The sequence below is a fragment of the Pleurodeles waltl genome, chromosome 10 (genome assembly GCF_031143425.1).
Source record: "Pleurodeles waltl isolate 20211129_DDA chromosome 10, aPleWal1.hap1.20221129, whole genome shotgun sequence".
NCBI lineage: Eukaryota > Metazoa > Chordata > Amphibia > Caudata > Salamandridae > Pleurodeles > Pleurodeles waltl.
In genome coordinates, this window is record NC_090449.1 from 798,299,736 (window position 1) to 798,322,307 (window position 22,572).

The following is a 22,572-nucleotide window of genomic DNA, read 5'->3' on the forward strand; positions in this document are numbered from 1 at the left end:
CCAAGGCCTGACGATATTTTATCAAAAAGGAAGGTAAGTGGGTGTGAAAATCAAACAATATCCTACATTTTGGAAAAGCCAGTAGCCTTTCAATAATGCAGTTGACGATTTGCATTGCATTAATGGTCTGGGTTCGGGGGTCATCATGCAAGTCATGACTACAGCTTAGAAATCTTACCTGTGCAGGAAAGAACCAGAAAAACAGATTGCTGTTGTAGGTCTTGTTCACTGTGAGATATCCAGAGTAGCTCTTGACGTTGTACCCTGGCAACTGGCCCACAAGACTCAACTCTCTTGCTGAAAATGAAACCATTAACATTTTAAGACAGTTTGAAATTATTTTTCTTTATGCGTAATGAACGTGTAGAAATGTGAAGCCCATCTATACATTTTTAGATATGGAGAAACTATGTTCCTAAAACACTTTAGCCTCGTACTATAGTTCAACATTAAAAAAAAATCCCTCTTTGCAGATGTGTTGCATCTGGCACATCCAACTCCATAGCAAAGGGTCAAATTTAACAATACTCAATGGCTGGAAGCCCGACATTTACCCACGTAGGCCGACAGCTTGACTTTAAGTCTATTTTTAGCTTTCATAGATTTCTGAAACAATTCGAGTTTTCTATCTGCACTGAGTGCACATTCTCAGGAGTACCCATGTCATGCCACGAACTAATGCTGAAATGCTCCTGTGACTTTTACACATCCATAAGTGTCACGTTAAAGCGCATTTGTAGAAGCAAACGTTATTGGTTTCTCCATGGGTAAATTGCCCCCCTCCCCCACCCTGTAAGGAGAACGTCCAAGAGAAGACCACTACACATTTTGAGTGCATGATCTCCACTTGACTATGTTAATTAAGGGCATAAACCTGCTCGACCAAAGTAAATCTGTAAAAGTGTCATGGTGCAGAGTTACCCGCAAACATTCAATAAATACCCACCAACTTGCATATTTTCCTCACCTACAACTTTTCCAGGTACACAAACCATCGAAAGCTCATTACCCAGTCTTGGAGAGAAGATAGTGTGAGATGGCATGGTCAGCACACTGACGAATTTGTTTGAATTTATGTGGGAGCACTTTGGGCAAGCACTCTACAACCATGATTGTAGACTAAACTGAAGGAACTAGCAAGTTTTGGGAAAGCCAATCGGTCTCGCCTATGCAAGACCTATTGTCTTTGCTTGTTCAGTCAACTTGTGAATTGACGAGGGATTCAGACAACAGCAAGCAGATGTAGTAGAGTTCCACAAGCCTGTTGCACCAAGCAGGGCCGGTTTTAGCGCTGGTGGCGCCAGTGTGACAATCATTTTTGGCACCTCCCCCCATGACCACCTCCTCAGATTCCCTTACTGCCACCAAGTTAAAGCAACCCTCATCTCTCCATAACCCCTCTCACATACATTTCACTTGCACTGGTGAAGGATGACTTTACTAATAAGAACATACATCTACCCAATCAAACCATAGGAATAGATAATGAAAGACGTTGGGGAAAAAAACATAACGTCCTAACCTATTACATGCGGTTTGCATTCAGCTCTTCGATGATAGTTTGCAACAGTCACTATTCTATATTAGGGCTGCATCTTATGAACTTTGGAAATAAAAGGATCTCTGTGACAAAAGCAGTAATCCACTCAGCTATCCACATAAAAAAGACCTGTTCTTTGCAGATTAACCCTCTCTGCTACTTTATGGGGATTCAAAACTGTCACTAGACAAACTTCTGATTTCTTTCTCTAGCAAAAACATTAACCACAAGCGTTATCTTGACATTTTTATTGCTACATGAGTGCTAGGCACACAATGAACTCTTCAGCAGGTGTTTTTAAAATCGTAAGCGATTGATAAACACAGCGAAGCGCCTGAGGTCAAGGCCTTCCTCTCGTCAAGTCAGCACCCAGTGCGGCTGCAGCAGTTCCACCACCCTAAAGCCGGCCCTGCCAGCAAGAACGCTTAAACACGTCCTGGTAACAGGCATTAGCTGGTTGTTACTAACTACCGTGATCCAAGAGAGGACCAAGCCCCTTTTACATTTACCACTGATAAGTATTCAGACAGGAAGCACATGCGTTGGATGAAAAATAGAAGACATGTCTCTGAACTGTATAGAGAACATTTTCTTGCCTTTGGGTAGAAGATAGATAAGACCTAGCCAGTATTTTTGAGTCAAAGCCAGTAAACCAATGGTGCAAAATGTCATGCTTATGAGCACTGAAGAGCCAAGTACACATCAAGCAAATCTTAATTATTCAATTAGTGACCATCAGCAGCTGAATGATTGGGTTTCCAGTGGTAATCCACACTGCCCACTAAAGATGCCGCCCACGAACCCAAGACAGGGGAACACAGCACTGCACTAGACACCAGGAGTGCAACGTGTAACTCATATTTAATCACAGTAGAGGAGGCCACTAGATTCTGCAAGCTTTGTTTTCTGGGAAGACAAATTAATATTTGTGTTGCATCCAGGCTCTGACAGCAGCTGCACGCGTTTCATGTCTATTACAGCTCTCTGGTCTCTTCTGCACTAGATGTGAAGGCAGCTCACTTCCAGATGCAGACAAGCCCTGGGCCCTAAAGGGTACAATACCAAAACTTCTGTTTTTCTCTGAAGCAGATTAAAATTGAACTTCCTATTTGTGTAGGCATGTCTGCAGTCACTAAACAGTTTCATGAATTCCAAACATGTGCCTATAATGTAGCTCATGGTGGTAAGCAATAGCTGTGAAGATCAGTTTGTGTTGTGGATGTCACATTTTCCACTTTTGGCAGAGCCGCCCCACTATTTTGTCCTTCTGAAGCAGATACATGAGTACCATTACCCCATATGGAAGCACCATCTCTTCTTTATAGTGATACAAAGTAGCAAAACAGGGTACTATTGGGTTACATTTTAACACAAGCAACAAGAGGAGGAGTGGCAAACAACGACCTGAGGGGTTATGGAGGGATGGCAAATAAGAACGGGAGAGGGAGGGGGTGTAAACAACGATGGGAGGGGCAAGGGGGCAACATAGACAGTGTGTGAAAGCAACAGGCACACAACAACAAACAAGAAGCAATGGCTACTTGGAAAGCCAGAAGGGAAAAACATAACTGAATTAGAGACAATAAATGGAAGGAAATTAATGAAGCAATTAATCAGTGCTTGGTCAATGCTACATCAAAGTGGAAAACACACAAAGAAGGGTGGAAACTTACAGGCACGGACCAAAGAGAAGCAAAGAAATGAAAGTGCAGCCAGCCAATAGTGAGTAATGGGTGGGCTGTAAGCCTTGTTTTTTTTGTTTTTTTTTAGAACAATAGCTCTCACAAGCATCAGCAAATGCTCCTACTCAGGCAAGACCTAAAAGTGCTAAAATTATCAAAACTCAGTGGTAGGAAGCAGAAGAGAGGTCATCAGTAGCAGGGAGTCCAAAGAATCAAGGGAGAGAGCAGAATGTACATACAGGAAGGAAGATTGTTCCAGTGGTTAGGGGCAAGCAGAGACAATGATCGACAGGGAGACAGGACACTTGGTGGTTGGGGCATGTAAGGAGAAAATGACATGCAGAGTGGTGAAGGGAGGAGGGAACAGAGAGTGACAGCCCATTACATATTGAGGAGGGTGTGCAGCCACAGCCTCCTCCCAACTGATCTAATTCCAATGATATTGAGGTGCTCTATTCTCAGTTTAGATTGTCCTCTCCACCAAATACTTCAACAAGATCAGGTGCTCTTGAAGTGAGGGTAAGGGAGGGAGGATATGTTTAGTTATCAAAGAAAAAGCATGCATGAATGTAATGGTAATCATTGTAGAGAAACAAAGGAGCAGAAAACAAATCGGATGGAGGAAGGCAGAAGGAGTCAAAAGGAAAGCTGAACAAAGAGGGGATTGGACAATAGACTAACTAGGAAATATTAGCAGAATATGACAAAAGAAAGTAATAGTATAAAATGGGTCTTAATGGCTTTTAATTTCAAAAAGGTGCATACCTTTCTAAGATAGCACAGCTGACAGCAGCAGGATGAGGCATTTGTGGAAATCTATTAGAAGAAAAGAGGGAAATCGAAAGATTACCTCTGTGGTCATTGTCTACTGCAAATCAAGGAAGAGAGTCAAGGGGAAACGTTAAACACAAAAGGAGAACAAGCATGGGGGTGGAACAGATATTTATTTTAGAAGGATTAAGATTGAGGGAGTGAGTTGACATCCAGGGTTGGACAGAGGAGGTATCCGAGACAGTCTTACTGAGACAAGGGTTACTACAGTGGCAAGAGACATCTGGGAGTCATCTGTATGAATGTGGCAAGAAAGAACATAACATGAAAGAGCCCAGGGGAGTAGAGTAGGTGGGAAAAGTAGATGAATATGGCCCGAACTATGCAGAACTTCCCAAAAAATAATAAATAAATACATTTAAAAAAAATCCAGACTTAGTTGTGACCAGGCCAAGACAGTGTAAAAGCAGGCAAGGTAAAACAGATCTATTAAGATACAGGTGAAGAGGTGGCAACTCATGGAAGGAGGAGATCAGAATATACTGATAAAGAGTATCAAAATTCACAGAAAGGTCAAGAAGGATAAGCAGATAGGGGAGTTACCATTAGTAAGTGCAAAATCACACCAACCATGATACTGGGGGGGGGGGGGGGGGGGAGGGGGTCAGGAATGGTAATTTGCCATTATAAATGAAGGTATTTCAGCAGCTAAAAGCTATAAAGTTAGGAATATCCTTTTGTGAACTGGGCCCAATAGGTCAGCCATCATACAAAAATAAAATAGAACCAGCTTATGACAAGAATGAATACAATAACCTTGATTATGCATGGGAAAGCTCTGTGCCAGGCGTGTAACAAAGCAAACCAAAACAACAAATTACATGTGACCATTTTATTGAAACATGAATTGTTTGGAGTCAATGTGACAAATGTTATTTTATTATAGGACATAGAACCTATCAATAAAAAGAAGTGTTTAAACTGCCCTTTATGCAGGGTCCCCACCCCGTCAGATGTTTGTCTTCCGTTGCTGAACCCACTTCTGCTGGCATTAGGACTCTGTGCACTTTTTCCCCTGCTAACCAATGGTGATGTGCTTATGCTCACTTTCTAAAAGCATGGTACAACTGGTATTTACCTGATTGGTACAAATAGTTTAATTGCATTCCCTAGTAAATAGTACTGCGTGTACCCAGGGCTTGTATATTAAATTCTACTAGTGGGCCTGCAGCAATCATGGTGCCACTCACTTCAGTAGCCTTTTAAAAGGTGCCTCAGGCCTGCCACTATATGGCAGCTTTAAGCTACCATTTCAATCTGGCAAAGTAACCCTTTTGCCAGCCCAAATTTTTCTTTTTAATACAAATAAAGTCATGGCAAATGCATGCTGTAAAGGCTCGTAGGGCAGGTTGCATTGACATTTAAAAAGTAGGACAGGTTTCACATCTCCTAGCATGAAAAACTTCTAAAGTCATTTTTCGCTGTTGTAATGCTGATCTGTCCCATTTACTAGCATGACGTTACCTTACTATATATAGTAAGTGATAAGTTTTGATTGGGAGTAGATGGAGATATGCTGTTTGGACTCAAATGGATTTTAGTTTTACATCCTTTGTAGTAGTAAATTGTGATTTTAGATCAATTCTGAAAATGTCACTTTTAAAAAGTTGGCATTTTCTTGTCCTGTTTGTGCCTTCTTCCAGTATCCTGTGTCACATGACTTTGAATGGCTCTGCTGTTTGGGTTCTGTATTCCTTCCAGAGAGTGAGATAAATGGGAACTATGTGGACAGGGTGGGCCATCATGCCAGGATGACTGGGTTTTGAGCTGTACCATGCCCCACTTTCACTTCAAAGAACTTGCTCCAGCAAACACAAAGGAAACATACACTAGTCTTTTGTCACCCCAGACTTCTTGGAGTCTTGACAGGGAAAGAGAAGACCATCCCAGAACCAGATTTGTGGGTAGAATAGGTAAACCTCCCACTTCAAGGACTGGCTCCAGGTATAAATACTGGACCTCCAGAGCCATTCGTCAGTACACCCTTGAACCTGTGGATATTACAGAAGAAGGGCTGCCTTGTTCCCCTGAGGACTTCCCATCTGCTTGATGACTAGCCTGCTTTCTGAGAAGGAAGACTGGACCTGCTCCCTTCACCACAGGCTACCTTAGTGACTCCAATTGCCAGTTGTGTGACCACCTGTCTGAGCTACAGGGATTCAACAACCTCCAAAGACCTCCTTGCAACCAGCCTGCTGTGCTGGAACTACAACCACAACTGCCTGAGCCCCGCTGGCCTCTGCTGGAGTGTGTTACTGATCCCCAAGAGGTGCATTGCCAGGTGGTAGGCCCTTGGCTGTCATCAGCCAAGCACTTCCTGTGAGAATGGCAATAGCCTGTAATGGTTGAGGCCGCAAATAGCCCCGTTGTAGCATTTTACACTTCGGTAAATGCTTTGAGGAGGTTGATAATTCTTTCACCCAGCTGGAGGTAAGAGATAGTGGCATTTACAAATCTCCAATCACATTTCTTCTTACTGTATGACCAATGTGGCCACACAAGGAAGACCAAGTCCGAAATAAATTAAGGGTTTTATTACAAACTAATACACAAACTAATTGTAACGATTTTCAGGAATAAGCTATATAGATACAGGACCACCACAGAGCGTCCAAGTCTTTGAAAGAAACAGTGCTTACAGGAAGAAGTCACTAAGTGACATGTCCTGGGCTAACAGATTTGAGGACAAAAAGTAAAATGGAAAAATAAGACCAAAAGAATTTGAAACAACAACATCTGTGTCAAATATAGACTAAGGTTGGCAAAAAGTGAGTAAAAATAAATAGAGTGTCAGCATTTAGAAGCTCTGTCAAGAGAGAATTCTCAAAGGGTCAGAAAAATCCTAAATCTAATTTTTCAGCATTTTAAGGAATGATTAGGAGATAGAAATCCTGGTGCCCTTTTTCCTCAGAGTCCGCAGAAAAGTCCAGGCATGAGTCACCAGCAACAGCGACAAGGGGCAAAAGGGCTAAGCAAAGTCTCTGGTCATCAGCAAATGGGACAATGACAAGTGTGTTCATGGGGAAAGGCAAAACGAAGAGTACTCCAGCGGGGCAAAGTTTGGGACTGCTCCCAAGCAGGATCAACTGAAGAATGCTCCCAAGTCCAGCGTGAAACAGTACGTTTAAGTCCACAGAAATTTCTGATTCATTGAGGAATTCATAGGCTGAGATCAAAAGATTCCATTGTCCAATCAGAATGTGTCACATGTTGGACATCTGCAACATTTGCAAGGATTTCCTTTACCAACATGGGAAAGACATCCATCGTCTTTTCCTGTACGAGTTTTAAACAATTGTATATTATTTATTTTCAAAGTTCCTACATATACCAAATCCAAGATTACTTTTTCAGGTTCTCAAAGCGTAGACAACTAGGACATCTTTATTCCCAATACCAACATTCTGTGTAAGCGAAATTCAAGAAATAAACTAACATTGTATGTGAACGAAGCCTGAAAGAAATGTTATGTTAGCACAGACAAAGGCAGCTCCTCACGTTTTCTCCCATACTCTTGCGCAGTTGGCCAGAACTTGTGACTTTAACCGGTCTAACACAACCAGATAGCCACAGATCAGGCACAATAGCTACTTAGAATTTTAAAACAGAATATCTAGTAATTGGATCTTTATTGGTCTGGTATTTTTATTTTATTATTAACTGCTTTGGGATTTTTCTTATGTTGTGTTTTTACTTTTTTACTGTTTGTGTGCTGCATAAATACTTTATTTACACTTTGTCTCCAAGTTAAGCCTGACTGCTTTTGTGCCAAACCATTGGAGAGTTAAGCACAGGTTAGTTTTGTGATTTTTGTTGTTCACCCTGACCAGAAGTGTGGTTGATGCCCAAGCAGGGCTCCCCCGCCACTAAATCACCTGATTTCTTGCAAGAACATTAAAGATGACCACAGTAGTCAAATTGTGTGAAAGGGACTTTGTGTTATATTCGTAACTGAGTGGGGTGCCACCTTGAAGGTATCGTTTGGTTCAGGTCATTCATGAGTATTTGTCATCTGACACACTTCTTAATCTTTTGACTCCTGATGGCCCCACTGAATCACAGATGGAAGACAAAAGATCCCTAAACCATTTCTATCATTTGAACAGCAGGCCTGTGACATGTTTACAGGGCTACCTAAATGGGTGGAGCAATCAGTGCTGCAGGCCCACTAGTAGCATTTAATTTACAGGCCCTGGGTATATGCAATACCACTTTACAAGGGACCTACCTGTAAATTAAATTTGCCAACTCTGCATACATCAATGTTACCATGCTTAAGGGAGCAGAACGTGCACTTTAGCACGGATTGGCAGTGGTAAACTTCTAAAGGCCAACAAAAAGTTTCAACAAATACAGGAGGTGAAAGGCAAAGAGTCTGGGGTAAGACCACCCTAAGGATGCCAGGCTTAGCTCTGTAGAATGGAAAATAATGGTTCATGGTCATACGGATTTATAAACACCAGAAACAGCCCCCAGCTCAGCAGGTTAAGAACTTCTGCATTAGAGAATCAGGTCATGATTCTAGACCTGCACCCACAGATCAACAACTTAAATGGTTTAATATGTATACTAAAACTTTAAAGTGTTTGGGGCGGAGTGCCTCAGTGAGTCTGTTTCCCCTTGTTTCTTTGTAAAAAAAAAAAAAAAAAAAATTGACAAAACAGTGTCTGACAGAGTCTACTTTGCAGATGTAAGAGAGCACTGCAATGCACGTACTCCACAGAAAGCATAATGATAGACCAAATAGCCAATGGCATGTCAATGGCAGTGAAAAACAACTGGAATGACTGGATTGCTTTGAGGTGTGATTGGCAATGCATGAAGCCAAAGGCTGAAAAAAGGAAGAATAATATAATCCAATGGTTGACTGGGCTGACTTAAATCAGACTCCATGCACAAGAAGAAACTGATTTTTGCAGACAATCAATCCTGACCTTAAATAGCTTGTGATCAATTATTAAATAGAGTAATGGTTTCACTAATTTTACTGCAGGCACAAAAAAAAAAAAAAAAAACAACAACAATTTGAGTTTGTGAATCTTTGTTGTGACAATTATGCAAGTGTGAAGAGAGAAATTTAGACTCAATATTGTGTTTTACCAATCAGGTACATTACCAGACCTGGTGGTAATCATGTAAAAATTATACAATGCAAATATTTGGGATACAAAGTATGGGTGCGTTAAGATTTGGCATTGTAATGTGTGTGTTCTTTGGACATAAAGCATAAACCAAACATATTAAAATGCCCTAAAAATGTCCCTAAAATGTTTTCATAAAGGCTAGAAAACTCGGCCTGAACTTTTATGGTGCCATAATACACACACACACACACAGATAAATCACTGCATTTTAACAATGTTAAAAACACTTAAAAATCATCATAATTCACAAAATCAGATAGCCTTGGACAATCTTTACTCAGTTTATAGTTAAACCGTAAACAACAATACAATAGAGAAATTAAAAAAAAAAATAAAAAATAAATAAAAAATCACAGTGTTAATCCCCCATGGTCATATATAGGTAACTGTCAATTAATTACAGTCCTACCCTAAATTAGTGTATTTCTTGTTCTCCTAGCCGTAAAAACATAATTCATAACCCCAATACATCATGACATTGAATCCAGGGATTGAAGGACAAAACGGGCTGGTTTACATTGGTACATGTTTTCAAATAGTGTTTTCTAGGAACTTTATAAAAATTGCAGAAAAACACAATGCCTAGTGCTCTCTGTTTGCCTGTCACAAGGACAAGGTAAACTTTGCCTGTGAAATTCGCTCACAACATTAGACAATGAAAACAGGAAGCCCCTATTAGTTCAAATAAATTAATAATCTAGCAAGCAACCTGAAGGTTCCTCACCAGTTTGTGGCCTTTTGCATACCAAACCTACCCCCCAAATACCATATTAAGATAAAACAAACTCCAAATGGCTGGTTCACTTGTGCAGGCATAAGGCCTGCATGCCTGTTAAGAATGTCGCAGCCACCATTCCCCACCATGCAGACAGTGAAAAATATTTCATTCTGCACACTGAATGGTATCCTTTATGCTTTATTCCAATGGAAATGCAAGCAAATCACCCCTACCATTTTAATTCCCATGCATTGTTGAAGGCATGCAGCATGATTTCCAAGATGAATCATACAAACAAACTAGATGAACTGCAAGAACTCCGACAATATTTGGAAGCCTTTGCAACATTTATATTTTGATTCTGCAAATGTAAAATTCTATCAATAAAGGAGCATGGATTCGTGCCTTCTCTGTAGACCCTTTCAGCTGAGCATCACCTCTAACTCTGGCACCCTCCTCTCTTTTAATATCAAAGAAACACACCACCATGATGCTATGTGTTAGAAATGGGGTCTTTGGTTGACATTCATGTTACCCCCTGTTCAAGCAAGGACCCTCAGTCTAGTCAGGGTAAAAGAGAATCACCCTCAGCTAACCCCCTTGGTAGCTTGGCAGAGCAGTAGGGTTAACTTCAGAGTGCTAGGTGTAAAGTATTTGTACCAACACACACAGTAACTTAATGAAAACACTACAAAATGACAACACAGGTTTAGAAAAATGGGAAATATTTATCTAAACAAAACAAGACCAAAACGACAAAAATCCACCATACACAAGTCAAGTTATCAATAAAAATGCAAAAAGTGTCTTTATGTAGTTTTAAACACACACTAGGGCTGCTAGCGTGAAATTGTACCTGGTGCGTGTCAAAAATAACCCCGCACGGGCAGGTGTGCGTCAAAAATAACCCCACACGGGCGGGTGTGAGTTGGAAATCCACAATGATCCCAAAACCCCGCAGTGCAGGTTGTGATCTCCCAGTCTCCGCCAGTGATGCTGCGTGTCCTTTCTCCTGCTCCGTGCGTCGATTCTTCGTTCACATTTCCTGCAAGTGTTGTTTCTCAGCTGCGGAACCGGCGGCGCGTCGTTTGTTCAGCCACAGATCAGAGTCGCGTCAATCTTTTTCCCGCACGGCGCTCAGTGCGTGGATTTCCTTGTCTCTAGGCTGCCAGCTTCACCTTTCAGGGTCCCAGGAACTGGATGGGCACCACAGGGCAGAGTAGAAGTCTCTCCAGAGACTCCAGGTGCTGGCAGAGAGAAGTCTTTGCCTCCTTTTGTTTGAAGTCTCAGGGACAGCAATCTCTAGATCAAGCCCTTGGAGATTTCTTTTCAAGATGGAAGGCACACAAAGTCCAGTCTTTGCCCTCTTACTCTGGCAGAAGAAGCAACTGCAGGATAGCTCCACAAAGCACAGTCACAGGCAGGGCAGCTCTTCTTCCTCAGCTATTCAGCTTTTCTCCAGGAAGAGATTCCTCTTGGTTCCAGAAGTGTTTCTAAAGTCTGTGGTTTTGGGTGCCCTTTTTATACCCAATTTCTCCTTTGAAGTAGGCCTACTTCAAAGTAAAGTCTCTTTGGAATGTGAAATCCTGCCTTGCCCAGGCCAGGCCCCAGACACTCACCAGGGGGTTGGAGACTGCATTGTGTGAGGGCAGGCACAGCCCTTTCTGGTGTGAGTGACCACTCCTCCCCTCCCTCCTAGCACAGATGGCTCATTAGGATATGCAGGCTACACCCCAACTCCCTTTGTGTCACAGTCTAGTGTGAGGTGCAACCAGCCCAACTGTCAAACTGACCCAGACAGGGAATTCACAAACAGGCAGAGTCACAGAAATGGTATAAGCAAGAAAATGCCCACTTTCTAAAAGTGGCCTTTTCAAACACACAATCTTAAAATCAACTTTACTAAAAGATGTATTTTTAAATTGTGAGCTCAGAGACCACAAACTCCACATGTCCATCCGCCTCCAAAGGGAATCTACACTTTAATCAGATTTAAAGGTAGCCCCCATGTTAACCTATGAGAGGGACAGGCCTTGCAACAGTGAAAAACAAATTTTGCAAAATTTCACTGTCTGGGCATATGAACACATTACTATATGTCCTACCTTAACCATACACTGCACCCTGCCCTTGGGGCTACCTAGGGCCTACCTTAGGGGTGTCTGACATGTAAGAAAAGGGAAGGTTTAGGCCTGGCAAGTGGGTACACTTGCCAAGTCGAATTTACAGTTAAAACTGCACACACGGACACTGTAGTGGCAGGTCTGAGGCATGATTACAGAGCTACTTATGTGGGTGGCACAACCAGTGCTGCAGGCCCACCAGTAGCATTTGATTTACAAGCCCTGGCACCTCTAGTGCACTTTACTAGGGACTTACTAGTAATTCAAATACGCCAGTCATGGATAAACCAATCACATACAATTTACACAGAGAGCATATGCACGTTAGCACTGGTTAGCAGTGGTAAAGTGCTCAGAGTTCAAAAACCAACAGCAATAGGTCAGAAAAAATAGGAGGCAGGAGGCAAAAAGATTGGGGATGACCCTGCAAAAACAAAAAAGTCCAACACTATGTAAAGTATCAAAATCAAGAGAGAATCAACCTCAAATTGTCTAGGGTGGGCCCACTGGATATAGGGGAAAGACATAATTTAAATATAAGATTGCTTCAACAGCATAATCATTCACTGTGTAATACTGCATGCACTCTTTCACCTCTGGTTGAGAGGAACTAAAACCCTTAAAATCTACAGTTTACAAAATTAGAGAAACTTGATAATCTTGTTGTAGGAAAGTGGCGCATTTGACATGGTTAGCCCCCCCACTTTTTGCTTCGCACAGATAATCACCTTCAAACTCCTCACCCACGCTCACAAAGCATTGCACAACACTGGACCAGAATACCTCAGACGTCTCTCCTTCCACACCCTGGCCCGGCAACTCCGCTCCGCCACCCTCACAACCGTCCCACGCATCCACAGAACTACAACCGTCCCACGCATCCACAGAACTACAACCGGCGGCAGATCATTCTTGCACCTCACCGCCAAGACGTGAAACACTCCTCAACCACCTGCGTCAGATCAAAGACCTCCTTACCTTCAGGAGACTTCTCAAAACCTGGCTGTCCGAGAAGTAGCAGCGCCCCCCACCCCCCTTCAGCACCTTGAGACCCTCACAGTGAGTAGTGCGCTTTACAAATTCCATGATTGATTGATTTGATGTAGTTTCAAAGTTGTTAATACCCAGGGCTCCTGCTAACCAGGTTCCCTGGGCCAGATCTTGTTCCCAAAACTGTTGTGATGCATTGGCACAAATGGCAATACCTTTAGCTGCCACTATAAGTCCCTAATAGATAGTACTTGGGTACCCAGGGCATGGGGTACTGAGGGTAAACCCCTGACGGCGAAAGCACAGATTGTGCCACCCTCCGGGACCATGCATCCTGATGCACTCAGCACTGCCATTGCAGGCTGAGTGTCCTGGTGCTATCCTAAACTGCAAACAATAAGGCACACAGCCTGTGTAACCTGTCCACTACACACTGCATGCAATATAGGTAAGCCACCATTCTGGAAAGCCTTCAAGCCCCAAGGCAGGGTGCACTACACTGCATCTGTGGGCATAGATGCATGAGCCATATGCCCATACTGTGCCCCTGCCAAACCTGGGACATAGTAAGTGTACAGAGCAGTCATTTTAAATGCTTGTGCTGGACACTGGTCAACACAAGTTTCACAGCTACATGATATCCACTTTGAACCCTAGGTAGTTTGGTATCAAACAACTCCGAACAATAAATCCAAACAGGTACCAGTATTGGATTTATTGCAAAATGTACCCAGGGGCCACCTTAGAGGTGGCCCCTGCAAAAGCTGCCACCACAGACAAGAATCTGGATCCCCGGGGTGACGGCCTTTGTTCTCTGGGACCAGACATAAAAAGCCCTTCCTGGGCAGAGGTATTACACCTCTTCATCCCGGAATGTACCTCGCCCTGCCTGTCAGCTTCAAAAGGCCTTCCACCCTTGAAACTCGACTCCCAGCCCTGCTGTTAGCAGAAGATGGCCTACCCCATTGCAAACTTCCACTTTTGGTGGGAGCAACGGTGGAAACATCCACACAAAGAACAGGAGCAGTTGCCACTCCCAACCTGCACTAACCCCAAGGTGGTGCAGGCGAGGTGACTGCTCCATCACATTTTCCTCCATCTTGCTTGGTAGGAAAATAGCAAATCAGGGATAGGAATGTGGTCTCTGCCCACAGGAAGTTGTTGCATAGTGGGTGTAGCCACCCTAAGGTAGATGGCCCACTGGCCACTAATAGGAACTCCCCTAAATGCAGTATTTAGTGGACACCCTTAGACCGGCAGATCAGATTCGATGGACACAAGAAGGCCAGATTCAAAGAAGGCCCAGGGCGCAAGAACTGAAGCCCGGCTGCACCAAGAAAAAAGGTGCCAATCCCTGCCTGCTGCACCCAGAACTCGACAAGTACTGCTGAGGGAGTCGACTGGACATCAGGCAGATTCTAAAAAACCCCAGAGAGGTAATTGTCAAGGACCTCCATCTAGAGTGAAGGCATCACTCCCTGCAAGCATGAAGCAGAAACCAGTGAAGTCCAGTTCACTGACCGGCCGCTGACCAAGGAACCAGACACAGCAGCCAGACCAAATGTTGCCCAACAGACCCAGAGGACAGACTCTGCAAGTATGCCAAGTTTGGCGACACTGCGATCTCCAGTGGCAATAGCCAGGTGTATTGGACCCCCAATGTCAGACACCCAGAAGAAAAGTCCACTTCAGACTCTGAGGGCCAGAAGCAAGCACCAGTCGAGGGACTTCAGGACACCTAAGAAACAACTCCCAGAGTGGCCCTGCTGACCTGCAAACCACCCTCCAAGTGACCAGTCTTCTGGTTCCAAGGACACCTTTGTGCACAGCTCTTGGCCGACATATCTGATCTGTACTCTGCCCCCCCGGCCCCCTGCACCGGAGAACCAGCTCTGCTCTAAGGGTCCCCCACCTCCTGTTACATCTACATTCCGAGGCGACTCACTGGATTTACATTGAAGTCTGCCTGTGCAGTGCATTTCCAAGTGGTCCCCCTCGCCTGTCCTTCTCCAGCTCCAAGACTTTCAGCAGCTGCTCCTGCTTCAACCGGGAACCACCTGAACTTCTCCCAGTGGCCCACAGGACTCCTGGATGATTTTGACCTAAGAACAGAAAGAGACATTGGTAAACGCATTGCCTGATTTTATATGCATTTTTAAAGTGTTCTCCCATTGATTCCTATAGTGCGTAATTACGCACAAAAAGACTATTATGAAAAAATAACAAAAAGTACTTTTTAAAAAAAATAAAAGTCAGACGCATTTTTTTGTAAACTGGTCTTGAGTTATTCTTTTGAGTGTGTCCACTTTTATTCATACTGCAAGTACAACAAATGCTTAGCACTACTCCAAGACTGGAATAACTGCTCAACCAAGCTACCACAAAAACTACAGCATAAGTGGTTTAGTTTTTACCTCTATAAACCAAACTGCTTTGACTCTTTGCACAGTGCACATCATTTTTGTACATTATATTGAGAAACAGCCTCCTACACTTGCTAGACTGAATGCATTTTGAGCCAGTATTATTTGGTTGTCTTTTGTGTTATTCGACAGGCAGTGTCATTCAACTGTGATAGTAAGTGATCTCCAAATGCTTTTCCTGAAGATGGTGTAATCATTGGCTTCTAAACAGTTTTGCTTAATATGTACATTGCTTTCAGTTGGCAAAGACAAAATATTTCTGGCTATCTGGCATGCTGATTGTAGCTGTTATTTTTGTTGAATTTGCCTTTGTTTGATTAAGCCTTTTACAAACACTACTGAGAGGATCAAAGAACTAGAGAAGTACAATACAAAATAGAGCACTAGATATCCTATTTGCGGAAGAAGCTAGATTCTGGATTAATGGATGAACACACCTTCATGGAGAAGTATTCTAACAAGGCCAAAATCCAGAGCAAAAAGGGAACACTGGAGAGTGGAAGAATTTTCCAGATAATTTAAAAGGAACTAGAGCAATCGCTTCATAATGAAAATATTACACTTAGAATACTTTTCCAGATGATACAAAGAGCAGAATACAAGTCAGGTGCAATCAGGATGTAATCTGAGATGTTGGCCATTAATGAAAAATAATGTATCTTTTGAGGTGTATTTCTTTTTGGCCCGATTGAAAAATATCAATTTACAACTTGGACATGATCCCAGATCTCGAGGTGGCAAGATCGTGGAGAAGAACTTCACTGTAGTGGTAAATTCCCCACTCTATATTTTTCAGGAAGAATCACATTATGGGCTAGAGGGGGAAATGATGCTGATGAGGAACAAGTAGTAGACTTTACATATTTTGCAAAGTTGTTGAACTAGTGCTTCTATTTGTTTTATTTTGGGGGGGGGGGGGAACATCTCTCCCATTCTTTGATCTGTCTGCTTTTTTCCATGCCACTTCCTAGACAAGCTGCTTTTTCTCATCATTATTTACGGTCATGCTAGTTCCCCATCCAGGGGTGTCTGATATAGACTAACTAGGCCCAAGAACAAATGAAAACTGATCTCATTTTTGCTACCCTCGTGTATCAATATTTTATCAACAGATATTGCCCTCTACTCTTGTAGGCCATAAAGAAAGTTTTACTATTTACTACCTAACCAAGAAGTAGGTTTTCCTCATTTTGCTTTTCATTCCTGGTAATCAGGTTGGACGTCTGTCCCACATGCCTTCTTTATCTGTCCTCAGTAGCCTTCATCAGCTAGACTTCATTGGACAATCACCATTCCTATATCGATCCGTCTCATTAAATCTGTGGTTTGGTCTCTTACATACTTTTGATCACTCGTCCTAAGTTACCACTTAGCTTTCTGGATTATGTATTCACCTCATTTCCCGATTTTCATCTCTTCAGTTGAAGCCTGTGAGCTGCACCGTGTTCTTGCGAGCCCCATTGTTATGTCCCTAGAAAACGCTGATTACTATCACCTGTGTCTCAACTTCCAATTCCTGAAAATAACTTATGTAACAAAATGGAACAACTGTAATTAAATCAAACAATGGAAAAGCCAACAAGGTTTTTGACCCCAGATCCTGTGACTTAATGACTTACCATGCTGCGATACCCATTTCTGTTCTGTTGCTTTTTGAATAGCATTTATCTGTTAAGTTACATTGGTTGCACGAGTTCCTGTTTGCTGAAATGCTTTCCTGATCAGAAAGCTGCCATTTTAAATCCATTCCAATTGTTCTATGCACTTACTTATTTAGGCAGCTGCAATGCCCAAACTTTCCATTGCCTGCTGTTTGCTTCTCTTTTCCTCCCCTTTATTGCACAAACATGGTCTACCAACTTCAGCTGAAATGCTTGTACAAGCAGTATGATGGATTGCCAGATTCTTTGAAGCTGATTCGGGAATAAAGACTAACAGTGTCCACTGCTGAATTAGAGTTGCATGTTTCCGTTTCAGTGCATAAAAGGCTACACAGTCGTAAGCCTTTAATACATTCAATACTGATGTCCTTCCTGGTCATACAAACTATTATGCAGGTAGACCACACACTTTCCTTTTCAGATGCAGCCTATGCCAACACGAAGCCATCAATTCTGGATGAAAGGAATACCCAGTCCTGAATACCAGAGACTCTGGATCTCAGCTGAAAGACAGTGGTCCGATTGTGAACTTTCTTACTCTAAAAGACCATATGGAATTCAGGACACTTCATGCACTTATTTTATCAATCTGAAAATTAATTATTTAGGAGACAAGTTTTGGAGCTCTTGTAAACAAACTTTCATATACACCACGAAATTGTCAAGAACTCCATGCACCATTAAAGTTGCAAATGGAAGACGGAGCACCAAAACAACTCAGCGTCATTCATATTTTAGGAGCTCAAACTATTCTCTAGAATCCTTGAAAAGCAATGGTGACTAACTCAGGTTTGAAGATTTATTCAAAGATGCCTACTAATCAGGTTTGAAGATACATTCAATGACCCCTGGCAAAGCAAAAAAAAGGAAGTAACCATAAGTGATGAGGGACTAAAACCACTGTTTACTGCAACAAACAGTTGTAATTCGAAACTTGTAATCTTAAGAACAATATTGCATCCTGGTAATGGAGCACTATGAAAGATATTTGGTCAGGAGGTAAACAATATTAACTTAGTAAAGTTGGGTGTTTCCCCACTGTCTCCTTAAACTTAAAAAAGAGCAGCTGCCTCACAACCAAACCTAGAAGAGATGTCGTCTCTGCTGGTAGGCTACACTTCCTTTACACATTTGCCTCTTTCAATTTGTGGAAACTGAGTTTAACTCCTTCTTCAGTTGGACATACTCTTTTCACTAATGGCACTCCTAGATCCCCTCCAATACCAGAACTGCAGGGAGGGGCCATACAGGAGTTAATGCCCTGGAGATAATCACATGTCTGTGTGCTGGGATGGCTCTACCACATTTTTCCCTCCTCAAAAGATAAAATGTCAAAGGCTGGATGATACATCCTTGAAAACTACAAAGCAAAGTTAGTCATAATTAAGCCAATGGTTCAAGAGTCTTTAAGGAAATAACTCTAGAAAGTGTGATGAATATTAAAGGAAAAAATCTGGGCAATTGTGCTAAAAAAAACTAAATAAAAAGACAGGTTAAACATGATAGGGAAAGAGACAAAAACAACAGAGCTTTACCTAGATTTCCAAAATTAAAATTGCAGTTCAAAGGAAGAAGTACTAAAGGCAAACAAATTAAGGACAAAACGGAGAAAAAGAATAAAAACAGGGAAGACCAATTGGTAAAAAATAGAGTGGCACTGAAAAATGTATGTACTTTCATTAATCCTATATCGGAACATAACTACAGGGTCTGAACACCAAGTAGCATACTATACCATGTGTTAACAGCTAACTTGAGCCTCGATTTTAAGTCATGTTATACAATGTAAACAAACGTCAGGTGCATTTCCTAATATCTTGCCAGCTTTATCAGTACACAATAAAGATACAGTTTATCTTCTTGCTCCAAAAATGGTGAGCATAATAACTAAAAACAGCATGCAACACTATGAAACAACTTGCCGGAGAGAATGCAATAAAACTACAAATTTTCTAATCAGACCATTTAGGTGCATTAGTAAAGTTGGGCTCCGTGGTTAGTGATTACAAAATATTACATGAATTCTCTGAAGAACTAAAAATATTAGAAAAAGGGGCACCAAAGAGTTTGATCCTTGCTGAACTGTGGAACTTCTGTCAGCAACAATTAAGCCTTTTAAACAGGCAGTCACCTAGTCAGCCCAAAGGTATGAATACTAAAAAGTGGACTTAAAAGAATAGATCATGATGAGCTTTTACTTAAGTTTTATTAGGTGAAAGAAATACTAAAATAAAATGTACTGAACTGACGGTGTTATAATTAACTCACAGCTGTAGGCTCTCAATTAGTTGTATATGTGCCATGGAATGAAGTATACATGAAATTATTATGTGGTGAAGCTCTTGGGTCTAGTTGAAGCTGCAAATTGAGATGGCACGGGGGGGGGGCGGGATTCAGAGAGTGTTGAATTAAAAACGATTTTCACCTTCCATTTACCTCAGTGTGAACTTTTCTCATTTAAGGAGATGAGGTAGTCCAGATGACTCCCTATAGGGTAAGTGTGTGAGAGCTGGTTCACACAGCATGACACTACACAATATTGTATGGGTGTGTTACACAAGTGAGGTGCCATGCTTTCACTGCATGCAATGTTTCCTGAATACAGGACTGAAGGACCCCAGGTCCAGTCAACAGATATATTTTTAACACACCTATGTTATTACTGTTTTCCAGGTAACTAAGGGACCTGTGAACCTTGGGTGACAACAAGTGTAAGACCCTTAGTACATTAACATATACAAAGGGTATAAAATAAGATGACTTGGTTAAGCTGTTGGGCAGAAACATGTTGACATCATAGTTGGGTTGGGGTACTTAGTCCTTGATACCCCACACCTATTTTTTTTTTAATGCCAAGTGTTGCCCCACATGGTAAAACCAAGAATGGGTTACCACAGTGGTTTTAAACCTATTTCATGGGTTCTAGGCTAGAAACAAGTGTCTCCCTGACTTCACCCGCTCTCCTTCAAACCAAATGTTTTGGAGAGTGTGGGGATATCCTATGATGAAGCATGATACCAGGTAACGGGGTGAGGACATCCTGTCAAAGTTTTGTGTGTGTTTAGGAATAGCCTGGTAATCATGCAATAACAAAATGTTAATGTTAAATAACTTGGGAGTTTTTGTGTGAGATAGGATTTGACAGGAGGATAGCTCACCCTTAAGGCCCTATAGCCTCCAGTGCCCCACCATGGAAATTGTCATTGGTTCCTGTGATTTGAGGTAAATGTTACCCCACTGACTGAACATCATCCTGTACTTACTTTCCGAGGAAAACATATGTAAACTTCACACATAATATAAAATGTGGTACAATAAATATAAAGTGAGATGTCTTAAGTGGTGTTATGTGGTGCATATTAACAAGCCTGATTTAAAGAGTGAAGATGTGTTTAAGTTGCTGGGGTCATGCAAGGTGTTTTTTGGCTGTAAGTTAGAACCATGATGTTGTGACTGGGTATTGAGGGATGAAAACTGACACAGAGGTGAAGGTCAGCAATGTATGGACTTTTAATTAGTGTTTGAATGAGCAGAAGTTATTATGTTATGTGTTGTTTTGGGTTGAGTTATAATTCTGGGTGTGCTGTCTTGAGAATAGGTAGGAAGATGTGTTAATTCATAAGATTGTTTGCTTCCATTTCTATTAGAATGTAAACAATTGATTTGTACGTTAGAGCAAGATGTCTCCAACCTCTTCTGTAGTGATAGCTACTTCTCATCAGTGAAAATCATTGTGAGCTACTGAAGGCTAACCAATTTGGGCATTGTTACCAGCCACACCCACAGCCAGCTTCATTGACTTTAAGCCTAATGTGCACAGAGCCAGATACTAAGGTTTGAACAAAATGCTTTGACTAGTGGCACTATGACTGGGCTGCCATGTGTCAGTGAGAGCATGGTCTTTGGGGGGGGGGATGTATGAGCATGTGTGTGCATGAAAGGGATATAAGTGTGTGGGTGACTGAGAGCCTGTGTTGTATACATTTGTGACACAAAACATACCTTTCACCATATGAGCACTGCACCATTACATGTATAACACAAACATACTTTTTTTGTTCTCTAAACGGGAGAAAGTGCAGGAAAATGTTCTGCAAAAAATGTTCAAAATATGGAACATTTTTCTGCACTTTACAATTCCTCCCACTTAAAAAAAAAAATACACAGCTTTTCAGTTATACATATAGCACAGTAGCTACTAGCCTCTGGGAGCAAGAGGTCTGCTGTTTGCAAATGTAACACTTTGAAATAGCAGAAAGTTAAAATGTAGAGTTAACTTGATCATTAAGGTACCTTTCATTTTAATTTTCTCATATTAATTGGAAACATCATTTTGTTCTCACCCTCCAATATTGAGTTGACAAGGACTTTTATTTAAAAGTTAAATAACTCAGTGCTTCAGTTTTTCACCTCTCTGTCCCAGTTGTAACCTGGGTCATAAATCAGACTGAGCATTGCTCCTTATCAGGCCCTACTATTTGCAACCTCATGATAATGATGCAAAATAAACACAGCTTTCCTTTAAATTTAAAAGGAAGTTGGGTTGCCTATCTGAAGACTTAAGATTGGGGAAAATCTAAGAGGGGTTGCACTTCTTTTGCCTCTGTCTACCCTTTCAAAACAACAGGAACTGAAATGGTTTCAACTACAATTTTTGTCTCTATTTTTGCTTTTTCTTTAGGCCTCATTTAACACCTATTATAGACTATTGTTCACAAACAACATACCCATCACCCATACAATACCTTTATATATACACAGGCTTTTACAGCACCTCCTACGTAAAGCTATCACCTGTATGTAAAACGTGTTAAATTGTTATAAAGGATTTCTATGTGATCTTAAAGTATACAGTAATGTGAAACTGAATTTACTCTAAACTATTGCTATCTTGATGGATGGAACTGAAAGCTAGAATACATTGTAGACACATGAAGACAACTAGACTCAGAGAATATTATAAAATAAACAAGTGTGGTTAAACTTTGTTATCACTACTAAAACATGAGCGCCAACAAAAGTATTTTGTTTCAAGGCTCATAATGTTTTCAGTATCAAAAAATAGCCAATTCTACTTAAAGCATTTTTTTTTTTTTTTTAAACCGCTACCGCTGTAGAAACAAATATTTGATATTTTGGCAAGCAAATTCGGTCTTTATATGTAACAATAATTAAAATATATTTGTACCTTCTTGGATTCTTCCACTTTCAAGATATGGCGTGAGGAACAGAGGTTTCCCAGGGTCTTCTCTTGTTGGTGTGGATACCTTTATTCCTCTGAACATTTTTCGAAAAGGACTCATCCATTTCTGAGCACTACATAAATTCAGAGCCATAGCAAGGCTTAGCATCACAAACAAATTCATCATCTTCTGCATCTTCCTGGAATAAAATCAATTCCATTAGACAAAGATGGTGCCCTTAAAGTGACAAAAAATAAGTTAAATGCCGATAAGAAAT

At 41.5% G+C, this 22,572-nt stretch overlaps 1 protein-coding gene across 2 annotated transcripts in view; it reads right to left on the reverse strand.

The window, feature by feature from the left end:
- Positions 1 to 22,572, reverse strand: part of CPVL (carboxypeptidase vitellogenic like) — a 627,001-nt gene that overhangs the window by 598,882 nt on the left and 5,547 nt on the right. For both annotated transcript variants that reach the window (XM_069211457.1, XM_069211458.1), the window contains exons 2-3: positions 22,301 to 22,494; positions 179 to 297 (exon numbers count right to left, since the gene is read on the reverse strand). In XM_069211457.1, the coding sequence (XP_069067558.1) occupies positions 179 to 297; positions 22,301 to 22,490 (309 nt within the window). In that variant the 5' untranslated portion in view covers positions 22,491 to 22,494. The remainder of the gene's footprint in view (positions 1 to 178; positions 298 to 22,300; positions 22,495 to 22,572) is intronic.